This window comes from Pseudorasbora parva, chromosome 18, assembly GCF_024679245.1.
Source record: "Pseudorasbora parva isolate DD20220531a chromosome 18, ASM2467924v1, whole genome shotgun sequence".
NCBI lineage: Eukaryota > Metazoa > Chordata > Actinopteri > Cypriniformes > Gobionidae > Pseudorasbora > Pseudorasbora parva.
In genome coordinates, this window is record NC_090189.1 from 42,899,892 (window position 1) to 42,912,133 (window position 12,242).

The 12,242-nt window shown below is 41.9% G+C and overlaps 1 protein-coding gene across 4 annotated transcripts in view; it reads right to left on the reverse strand.

Annotated features, from left to right (window-relative positions):
- Positions 1-12,242, reverse strand: part of acsl6 (acyl-CoA synthetase long chain family member 6) — an 83,728-nt gene that overhangs the window by 43,996 nt on the left and 27,490 nt on the right. For all 4 annotated transcript variants that reach the window (XM_067424032.1, XM_067424029.1, XM_067424030.1 and 1 more), the window contains exons 4-9: positions 10,654-10,718; positions 9,541-9,642; positions 6,819-6,918; positions 5,974-6,152; positions 5,213-5,245; positions 3,828-3,879 (exon numbers count right to left, since the gene is read on the reverse strand). In XM_067424032.1, the coding sequence (XP_067280133.1) occupies positions 3,828-3,879; positions 5,213-5,245; positions 5,974-6,152; positions 6,819-6,918; positions 9,541-9,642; positions 10,654-10,718 (531 nt within the window). The remainder of the gene's footprint in view (positions 1-3,827; positions 3,880-5,212; positions 5,246-5,973; positions 6,153-6,818; positions 6,919-9,540; positions 9,643-10,653; positions 10,719-12,242) is intronic.

Sequence of the window (12,242 nt, forward strand, 5' to 3'; positions counted from 1 at the left end):
CCATCATAATAGTGCATCTATCCATCATAATAGTGCATCTATCCATCATAATAGTGCATCTGTCCATCATAATAGTGCATCTGTCCATCATAATAGTGCATCTGTCCATCATAATAGTGCATCTGTCCATTATAATAGTGCATCTGTCCATCATAATAGTGCATCTGTCCATCATAATAGTGCATCTGTCCATCATAATAGTGCATCTGTCCATTATAATAGTGCATCTGTCCATCATAATAGTGCATCTGTCCATCATAATAGTGCATCTGTCCATCATAATAGTGCATCTGTCCATTATAATAGTGCATCTGTCCATCATAATAGTGCATCTGTCCATTATAATAGTGCATCTGTCCATCATAATAGTGCATCTGTCCATCATAATAGTGCATCTGTCCATTATAATAGTGCATCTGTCCATCATAATAGTGCATCTGTCCATCATAATAGTGCATCTGTCCATTATAATAGTGCATCTGTCCATCATAATAGTGCATCTGTCCATCACAATAGTGCATCTGTCCATCATAAAAGTGCATCTGTCCATCATAATAGTGCATCTGTCCATCATAATAGTGCATCTATCCATCATAATAGTGCATCTGTCCATCATAATAGTGCATCTGTCCATCATAATAGTGCATCTATCCATCATAAAAGTGCATCTGTCCATCACAATAGTGCATCTGTCCATCATAATAGTGCATCTGTCCATCATAATAGTGCATCTGTCCATCATAATAGTGCATCTGTCCCTCATAATAGTGCATCTATCCATTATAAAGCTTTGAAGAGCCAGGATATTTTTCAATATAAGTTTGATAGTGTTCGTCTGAAATAAGATTGTCATACACACTAGGAAGACTTGAGGGAGAGTAAATCATGGGCTAATGTTTAGTTTTGGGTGAACTATCCCTTTAAGGCATTACAGACATAACAGCGTGACGTTCTGTGAAGCTGCTGTGAAACGGTGATGAGTCCTTTAACCACAGAAACTGTTAACCCAACTCTGACTGTCTTCCTCTTCAACACCAAATGTTTTGGTTTAGTCTGCACTCCTGCACAGTCAGACATGAGGGAGCGATCACTGGTTCCCTCCCTTCAGTTCTTCTGAACTAACTCTAGCTCTCAATTCTCTGGAGATAAGCAGGACAGGAAGGGAGGACGTCACGCCTGACCCACTGAAGGACACTGGACTACACTGCAAAAAATGCTCTTCTTACTTAGTATTTTTGTCTTGTTTCTAATCTAAATATCAAAAACTGCTTACATTAAGAAACATTTACTAGACAAGCAAAAGTAATTGCCTTGTTTTGGGGAAAAATAACTCAAAATGAAGAGAGTTTTTGCTTAAAATAAGATCAATAATCTGCCAATGGGGTGAGAAAAATAATCTTAATTCAAACAGAAAACAAGATTATTTTTCTCACCCCATTGGCAGATTATTGATCTTATTTTAAGCAAAAACTCTCTTCATTTTGAGTTATTTTCCCCCAAAACAAGATAATAATTTTTACTTGTCTAGTAAATGTTTCTTAATGTAAGAATTTTGAAATATATTTTGACTAGAAACAAGACAAAAATACTAAAGTAAGAAGAGCATTTTGTTTGTAGTGTGTGAACTACTGATTATGCTCCTCATGTTTCATCTTGGCAGTCTTCCAACATTTAATTTTGCATTTTTAATCCAACTTTGTGTGACACTCTTTTAGCAGATGCTCTTTGCATTGTGGGATATGGTGTTCTGTGCGCAGTATTCGGCTCTATCCGCTCTGGTTATCTGCGGTTCACATGTTCTGCAGCAAAGTGGCATGACCAAACACTAATGATACGATCAATTCGTTTTTACAGTAACTTGAACTCTTCAAAATATTTTATACATTTTAACATCAATTTATACAAGTTTTGCAAAATTCAAAGAGACAGGATTTTTTAAAAATAAAATACGTTGAAATGACTCAAACTAATTGTATAATTGTCCAATCTCCCATGCCCTTGACCTCCACCAGAGGGCTCCTGGATGATCTTATCCTGAGCTGAACTTGCCTGGCCCTGTTGTGGTGACTCAGATGTCTCATTATCTCAGTCATGTCTGCCTGTTTAGGTCCTGTGTTTTCACTCGTTCTCTGTGAAAGTCTTGTTAGTGTCACACTGCATTTCTGACCACTCTCGCTCTGGTTAGCCATGTGTTGGTTTGGACTTTTCTGCCTGGTTTCCCAGATTTGCCTATTTGCGTATGTATTCTGTGTTTTCTGCCCTGTGTGTTTTCTTCCCTGTGTGTTTTGACCTATTGTCTGTGTTATGGATTTTGATTCTGGATTGCCCTAATAAATCTGCAGCTGGATCCTGAACCTGTGTTTCAGAGCAGTACCTGACAGTTCACATTTAAGCCGTCACCTGAACTGAAGCTTTTAAGCAGGGGAAGTTTATTACAAACAAAAAATGTGTTCCTGCTCTACTACGTTCACATGCATATGAAAAACAAAACAAAAAGCACACACACATATATAGTAGCATTTTTCTGGAGCTGGGTTAGTTTGGGTCAGGTTGAGTTGGGTTATTTTGGTTTAAGTTGGGTTAAGTTTGGGTTGGGTTAGGTTTTGTTGGGTTGGGTTAGATTTGGGTTAGGTTAGGTTAGGTTAGGTTTGGGTTGGGTTGGGTTAGGTTTTGTTGGGTTGGGTTAGGTTAGGTTAGGTTAGGTTTGGCTTGGGTTAGGTTTTGTTGGGTTGGGTTAGGTTTGGGTTGGGTTAGGTTAGGTTTGGGTTTGTTTAGTAAGGGTTAGGTTTGGTTAGGTTTTGTTGGGTTTAATTGGGTTAGGTTTGGTTAGGTTAAGTTGGGTTAGGTTAGGGTTTGTTTAGTAAGGGTTAGGTTAGGTTGGTTTAGGTTTTGTTGGGTTAGGGTTTGGTTTGATTTGGTTAGGTTGGGTTTGGTTTGGGTTTGATTAGTTTGGATTAGGTTTAGTTAAGGTTGGATTAGGTTAGAGTTTGTTTATTTTGGGTTAGGTTTTTGGGTTGGGTTAGGGTTTGGTTATTTTGGGTTAGGTTTTTTGGGGTTGGGTTAGGGTTTTGTTAGTTTGGGTTAGGTTGTGTTGGGTTAGGGTTAGGGTTAGATTAGGTTGGGTTGGGTTGGGTTGGGTAGGGTTAGGTTGTGTTGTGTTGTGTTGTGTTGGGTTGGGTTAGGGTTAAGGTTAGGTTGGGTTGGGTTAGGGATAGGGTTTGGTTAGTTTGGGTTAGGTTTTGTTGGGTTGGGTTAGGTTTGGTTATTTTGGGTTAGGTTTTGTTGGGTTGGGTTAGGGTTTTGTTAGTTTGGGTTAGGTTAGGTTAGGTTAGGTTAGGTTGTGTTGTGTTGTGTTGTGTTGTGTTGTGTTGTGTTGTGTTGTGTTGTGTTGTGTTGGGTTGGGTTAGGGTTAGGTTAGGTTGGGTTGTGTTGTGTTGGGTTAGGGTTTGGTTAGTTTGGGTTAGGTTTTGTTGGGTTGGGTTAGGTTTGGGTTTGATTACTTTGGATTAGGTTTAGTTAAAGTTGGATTAGGTTAGAGTTTGGTTAGTTTGGGTTAGGTTTTGTTGGGTTGGGTTAGGGTTTGGTTAGTTTGGGTTAGGTTTTGTTGGGTTGGGTTAGGTTAGGGTTTGGTTAGTTTGGGTTAGATTTTGTTGGGTTGGGTTAGGTTAGGGTTTGGTTAGTTTGGGTTAGGTTTTGTTGTTCATGGGTTAGGGTTAAGTTGGTTTGGGTTAGGTTTTGTTGGGTTAGGGTTTGGTTAGCTTGGGTTAAGTTTTGTTGTGTTGGGTTAGTGTTTGGTTGTGGTGCGGCGCGGCGCGGCGTTGACTGACCTGTGGTTCCACTGGTGAAGCAGACGATAGACAGGTCATCTGGTGCCGGTGGCTGTGAGAACACATCAAACTGTTACTGGACACATCCGACACAAAGCCTTAAATCCTCTTAGTAAAACCGCACACTTTTAGCGTGACCGTCCAAATTAGTCCAATTTAGCGATGACTTTCATGGCTATCAACGTTTCTACGTATCTGTTGCCAATACATTATTTTACAGAGGAGAAGTCACGATAAAAGCTGTTGCTGTTGAGTGATGGCGCTAAACGCACATGATCCGTCTTAAAAGGTGAGTTAAATATGCGATACATAAAATAATGCACACTTACTGATGTTTCTTTTTTATGATTTATGTTTAGTTTGATGAACACAAGGTTAACCATGGGAAAATCTATATTGCCTTAATATATAGAATCAATTAAACTAAAGCTAGCATGGAGGAAGCCTATAATTACAAACTAAAGTCGCTGTGACTGTTTTCTGTTTCTAAAGTAAGTGTGTGTGTGTCTAAATTAAGTTACTCAAATAAATGTGTGTGAGAAAGTTTCTGCGGCAGCTGTCTGATGCGGGTTTCTTACGTCCGTGTATTACCTCGCTTTCACTCTTTACTTATTATAGTGCACTCAACGGCCATGCACTTTATATTAGAGATTCAGTGAACAATCAGAAAACAAGGGAGCGACACCGAGAGTCGATTCTCCATCACTACTGCTCACAGTTCATCCTCTGGGCTATCCTGCTCCGTTTCATTTGATACAGTTGATCCAAACTGCACAAAATGCTTTTCTTACTTTAGTATTTGTCTTGTTTCGAGTCCAAACATTTAAAAACTCTTAAAACAAGAAGTATTTACTAGACAAGCAAAAGTAATTGTCTTGTTTTGGGAAAAATAACTCAAAATGAAGAGAGTTTTTGCTTAAAATAAGATCAATAATCTGCCAATGGGGTGAGAAAAATAATCTTAATTCAAACAGAAAACAAGATTATTTTTCTCACCCCATTGGCAGATTATTTATCTTATTTTAAGCAAAAACTCTCTTCATTTTGAGTTATTTTTCCCCAAAACAAGACAATCCTTTTTGCTTGTCTAGTAAATGTTTCTTAATGTAAGATTTTTTTTGATATTTAGACTAGAAACAGGACAAAAACATTTTTTGCAGTGTATATTCAATTGTTCGTCAATCTGCACTGTAAAACGTGGTTTCCTGTAATTGTTTCCATTAAGAGCTACTTCTGCCTGATTTATTTGATGGTGTACAGTAATGTGTTCAGGTCGAGTCAGTTTCTGACTGGAATAAATGAGATCAGGGAGCGTTCACCATGTTTCGGTGCAGCAAATGAGTGTGTTCTGAAATCTGGGCGTGAAGTGTTATTTTCACACTCACCACGGGTTTCCTGTAGTGATCTCGACCCAGGGCCTGGAAACAACAAGAAGACGTTAATCAACAGCAGTGTGTGCATGATTCATGATGCTCATCTGCACACACACACACACACACACAGGAAGCATCCTCCTCCATGGCGGGTCTTAATGTAAAGAGGCTGTGCAAGCTGAAGCTTGTCTCCATAAGATGGCATGCTGGAATGCTTTATTCCTCAGATTCTCCTGATAAACTCCCGAAGAAGTCTGCGGTGCGGAAAACAACCCACACACACATCCTGATCGTGGATTTATGACGCGGCAAAAAATGCTTTTCTTACTTGTTTCTAGTCAAAATATCAAAAAACTCTTCAAACAAGAAACATTTACTAGACAAGCAAAAGTAATTGTCTTGTTTTGGGGGAAAATAACTCAAAATGAAGAGAGTTTTTGATTAAAATAAGATAAATAATCTGCCAATGGGGTGAGAAAAATAATCTTGTTTTCTGTTTGAATTAAGATTATTTTCCTCACCCCATTGGCAGATTATTTATCTTATTTTAAGCAAAAACTCTCTTCATTTTGAGTTATTTTTAAGAAAACAAAAAAAATATATATCATGTCGTTTTACTGATCTAGTAAATGCATCTTGATTTCAGAATTGTTAGATATTTAGACTAGAAACAAGACACAATGACTGCATAAGAAGAGCATTTTTTGGCCCGGTGAGGTGCGGCTGAGGAACGGGTTACACTGAATAGCGCGAGGACTTTTGGTCCTTCTCACCTCCACATCTTTAAGGCCCTGGATGTGAACGCCACACTTCTGTCCGTCCTCCACCAGCCGCGGCTCAAAGGCGTCCATGAGGATGATCATCTTCAGGCCCGGCGTCTCTCGTCTCTCTACGTTTTCCAGAAGCACCGTGGCCTTCTCTGGTTTATCACAGATTACTGTGGAGATTTCAGCTGGAAAACAAACACACTCTCGGTCAGAGATGGAAAGAGACGATCTGAAAGACTGAGCTGCACTGCAAAAAAATGCTCTTCTTACTTAGTCACTTTGTCTTGTCTTGTCTTTACTCTAAATATCTAAATATTTTTAAAGGGTTAGTTCAGCCAGAAATGTAAATTGTGTGATTAATTCCTCCTGTGGTTGGCCAGCCGTCAGACCTCCGCTCATCTTCACACACAGATGAAGATATTAGTGTTGAAATCCGATGGCTCAGAAAGGCCTTCATTGACACCAATGTCATTTCCTCTCTCAAGACCCATAAAGGCACTAAAGACGTCGCTACAAAGCCCATCTCACTACAGCGGCTCGACAATCATCAACCGTTATGAACCAGTGAATCGATTCATGATTCGGATCACGTGTCAAACTGCAGAAATCACGTGACTTTGGTATTGATGACACATTTTACATCTTTGGGTCAACTAACTCTTTAAATCAGGATGTACATCTTGATTTAAGAATTTTTAGATATTTCGACTGGAAACAAGAAAAAAATTCAAAATAAAAAGGGCATTTTTTGCAGTGTGTGAAGGGTGTGTGAATGAGTGAGTGTGTGGTGTGTGTGTGTGTGTGTGTGTGTGTGTGTGGGTGTGTGTGTGTGTGTGTGTGCAGGGCCTGACCGGTGTTGATGATGTAGCGGATGGCGTCGGGTCCGAGTGTGTCGTACAGCGGCACCACCACCATAGAGTAAGTGTAGCAGGCCAGCTCAGAGATGATCCACTGAAAGGCAGAAGAGCAGGCATGAGTGTGTGTTCATGAGCCTGTGTTTGGGCATGAGTGTGTGTTCATGAGCCTGTGTTTGGGCATGAGTGTGTGTTCATGAGCCTGTGTTTGGGCATGAGTGTGTGTTCATGAGCCTGTGTTTGGGCATGAGTGTGTGTTCATGAGCCTGTGTTTGGGCATGAGTGTGTGTTCATGAGCCTATGCTTGGGCATGAGTGTGTGTTCATGAGCCTGTGTTTGGGCATGAGTGTGTGTTCATGAGCCTATGCTTGGGCATGAGTGTGTGTTCATGAGCCTGTGTTTGGGCATGAGTGTGTGTTCATGAGCCTGTGTTTGGGCATGAGTGTGTGTTTATGAGCCTGTGTTTGGGCATGAGTGTGTGTTCATGAGCCTATGCTTGGGCATGAGTGTGTGTTCATGAGCCTGTGTTTGGGCATGAGTGTGTGTTCATGAGCCTGTGTTTGGGCATGAGTGTGTGTTCATGAGCCTGTGTTTGGGCATGAGTGTGTGTTCATGAGCCTGTGTTTGGGCATGAGTGTGTGTTCATGAGCCTATGCTTGGGCATGAGTGTGTGTTCATGAGCCTGTGTTTGGGCATGAGTGTGTGTTCATGAGCCTGTGTTTGGGCATGAGTGTGTGTTCATGAGCCTGTGTTTGGGCATGAGTGTGTGTTCATGAGCCTGTGTTTGGGCATGAGTGTGTGTTCATGAGCCTGTGTTTGGGCATAAGTGTGTGTTCATGAGCCTGGGCCGGCTGTGGTGTTTGGGGATGAGTGTGTGTTCATGAGCCTGGGCCGGCTGTGGTGTTTGGGGATGAGTGTGTGTTCATGAGCCTGGGCCGGCTGTGGTGTTTGGGGATGAGTGTGTGTTCATGAGCCTGGGCCGGCTGTGGTGTTTGGGGATGAGTGTGTGTTCATGAGCCTGGGCCGGCTGTGGTGTTTGGGCATGAGTGTGTGTTCATGAGCCTGGGCCGGCTGTGGCGTTTGGGCATGAGTGTGTGTTCATGAGCCTGGGCCGGCTGTGGTGTTTGGGGATGAGTGTGTGTTCATGAGCCTGGGCCGGCTGTGGTGTTTGGGCATGAGTGTGTGTTCATGAGCCTGGGCCGGCTGTGGTGTTTGGGGATGAGTGTGTGTTCATGAGCCTGGGCCGGCTGTGGCGTTTGGGCATAAGTGTGTGTTCATGAGCCTGGGCCGGCTGTGGTGTTTGGGGATGAGTGTGTGTTCATGAGCCTGGGCCGGCTGTGGTGTTTGGGCATGAGTGTGTGTTCATGAGCCTGGGCCGGCTGTGGCGTTTGGGGATGAGTGTGTGTTCATGAGCCTGGGCCGGCTGTGGTGTTTGGGGATGAGTGTGTGTTCATGAGCCTGGGCCGGCTGTGGTGTTTGGGCATGAGTGTGTGTTCATGAGCCTGGGCCGGCTGTGGTGTTTGGGCATGAGTGTGTGTTCATGAGCCTGGGCCGGCTGTGGCGTTTGGGGATGAGTGTGTGTTCATGAGCCTGTGTTTGGGCATGAGTGTGTGTTCATGAGCCTGGGCCGGCTGTGGCGTTTGGGGATGAGTGTGTGTTCATGAGCCTGGGCCGGCTGTGGTGTTTGGGCATGAGTGTGTGTTCATGAGCCTGGGCCGGCTGTGGTGTTTGGGCATGAGTGTGTGTTCATGAGCCTGGGCCGGCTGTGGTGTTTGGGGATGAGTGTGTGTTCATGAGCCTGGGCCGGCTGTGGTGTTTGGGCATGAGTGTGTGTTCATGAGCCTGTGTTTGGGCATGAGTGTGTGTTCATGAGCCTGGGCCGGCTGTGGCGTTTGGGGATGAGTGTGTGTTCATGAGCCTGGGCCGGCTGTGGTGTTTGGGGATGAGTGTGTGTTCATGAGCCTGGGCCGGCTGTGACGTTTGGGGATGAGTGTGTGTTCATGAGCCTGGGCCGGCTGTGGCGTTTGGGGATGAGTGTGTGTTCATGAGCCTGGGCCGGCTGTGGCGTTTGGGGATGAGTGTGTGTTCATGAGCCTGGGCCGGCTGTGGTGTTTGGGGATGAGTGTGTGTTCATGAGCCTGGGCCGGCTGTGACGTTTGGGGATGAGTGTGTGTTCATGAGCCTGGGCCGGCTGTGGTGTTTGGGGATGAGTGTGTGTTCATGAGCCTGGGCCGGCTGTGGTGTTTGGGCATGAGTGTGTGTTCATGAGCCTGGGCCGGCTGTGGTGTTTGGGCATGAGTGTGTGTTCATGAGCCTGGGCCGGCTGTGGTGTTTGGGGATGAGTGTGTGTTCATGAGCCTGGGCCGGCTGTGGTGTTTGGGGATGAGTGTGTGTTCATGAGCCTGGGCCGGCTGTGGTGTTTGGGCATGAGTGTGTGTTCATGAGCCTGTGTTTGGGCATGAGTGTGTGTTCATGAGCCTGTGTTTGGGCATGAGTGTGTGTTCATGAGCCTGGGCCGGTTGTGACATTTGGGCATGAGTGTGTGTTCATGAGCCTGGGCCGGCTGTGGTGTTTGGGCATGAGTGTGTGTTCATGAGCCTGGGCCGGCTGTGACGTTTGGGGATGAGTGTGTGTTCATGAGCCTGGGCCGGCTGTGGCGTTTGGGGATGAGTGTGTGTTCATGAGCCTGGGCCGGCTGTGGTGTTTGGGGATGTTTTACCTCAGGCCGGTTCTGTGCAAACACCCCGATAAACTGAGCCGTGTTGGGCTGACAACCCTGAGACAGCAAACCTGAGCCCAAGTCTTCAGCCCTGCGGAACACCTGCGGAGACACGGATCAGATCGGGCGCTTACACACAATATACACGCTTACACACACTTACACACACTATACACGCTTACACACACTATACACGCTTACACACACTTACACACACTATACACGCTTACACACACTTACACACACTATACACGCTTACACTTACACACGCTTACACAATACACACGCTTACACACGCTTACAAGCGCTTACACGCGCTTACACACACTTACACACACTGCACACGCTTACTCATGCTTACACATGCTTACACACACTACACACGCTTACACACAATACACACGCTTACACATGCTTACACACACTACACACGCTTACACACAATACACACGCTTACACATGCTTACACACACTACACACGCTTACACACAATACACACGTTTACACACACTACACACGCTTACACACGCTTACGCTTACACACACCTACACACAATACACACGCTTATGCTTACACACGCTTACACACAATACACACGCCTACACATGCTTACACACAGTACACACGCTTACACACGCTTACACACACTTACACACGCTTACACAATACACATGCTTATACACAATTACACACACTACGCACGCTTACACACACTTACACATGCTTACACACACTTGCACGCACTGCACACCCTTACACACGCTTAAACACACACACACACACTACACACGCTTACAAAAGCTTACACACTCTTACACATGCTTACACCCTTACATACGCTTACACATGCTTACAAACGATTACACACTCTTACACACGCTTACACACACTCTTACACACACTACACACCCTCAAAAGTGCTTACACACGCTTACACACGCTTACAAACGCTTACACATGCTTACACACGCTTACACGCGCTTACACACGCTTACAGATGCTTACACGCTCTTACACGCGCTTACAGACGCTTACACATGCTTACACACACTTATACACGCTTACAGACGCTTACACACGCTTACCCACACTTACTTCACTTCTCCACTCACCTCTTTATAGGACAGCCATTTATAGGGTTGATTGGGGAGTCTGGAGCCTAGAAACGGTCCATCACCTGCTCACACACATATCACACAGAGATGTCACATCCATTCTCAAGAGCATCTCAACACGCTTATACTTCTCTTTGACTAATAAGGACGTTTTCAGCTTGGAAACTTACAGGATATTCTTTTATTACCATGAGCTCCCACATGAAAAAATACTATAGTATACTATAGTAAAATTACAGTAAAATTACTGAAGTAAATACTATAGTGTTTCTGAACTATAATATCGTAAAGATACTACAGTAAACTGTAGAATATTATAGTAAAATTACTGTAGTAAATACTATAGTGTTTTTGAACCACACTATAGTAAAGATACTACAGTAAATTGTAGTATATTATAGTAAAATTACTGTAGTAAATACTATAGTGTTTTTGAACCATACTATAGTGAAGATACTATAGTAAATTGTAGTATATTATAGTAAAATTACTGTAGTAAATACTATAGTGTTTTTGAACCACACTATAGTAAAGATACTATAGTAAATTGTAGTATATTATAGTAAAATTACTCTAGTAAATACTATAGTGTTTTTGAACCACACTATAGTGAAGATACTATAGTAAATTGTAGTATATTATAGTAAAATTACTCTAGTAAATACTATAGTGTTTTTGAACCACACTATAGTGAAGATACTATAGTAAATTGTAGTATATTATAGTAAAATTACTGTAGTAAATACTATAGTGTTTTTGAACCACACTATAGTAAAGATACTACAGTAAATTGTAGTATATTATAGAAAAATTACTCTAGTAAATACTATAGTGTTTTTGAACCACACTATAGTAAAGATACTACAGTAAACTGTAGAATATTATAGTAAAATTACTCTAGTAAATACTATAGTGTTTTTGAACCACACTATAGTAAAGATACTACAGTAAATTGTAGAATATTATAGTAAAATTACTCTAGTAAATACTATAGTGTTTTTGAACCACACTATAGTAAAGATACTACAGTAAATTGTAGTATACTATAGTAAAATTACTGTAGTAAATACTATAGTGTTTTTGAACCACACTATAGTGAAGATACTATAGTAAATTGTAGTATATTATAGTAAAATTACTCTAGTAAATACTATAGTGTTTTTGAACCACACTATAGTGAAGATACTATAGTAAATTGTAGAATATTATAGTAAAATTACTCTAGTAAATACTATAGTGTTTTTGAACCACACTATAGTAAAGATACTACAGTAAATTGTAGAATATTATAGTAAAATTACTGTAGTAAATACTATAGTGTTTTTGAACCACACTATAGTGAAGATACTATAGTAAATTGTAGAATATTATAGTAAAATTACTGTAATAAATACTATAGTGTTTTTGAACCACACTATAGTGAAGATACTACAGTAAATTGTAGTATATTATAGTAAAATTACTCTAGTAAATACTATAGTGTTTTTGAACCACACTATAGTAAAGATACTACAGTAAATTGTAGTATATTATAGTAAAATTACTCTAGTAAATACTATAGTGTTTTTGAACCACACTATAGTGAA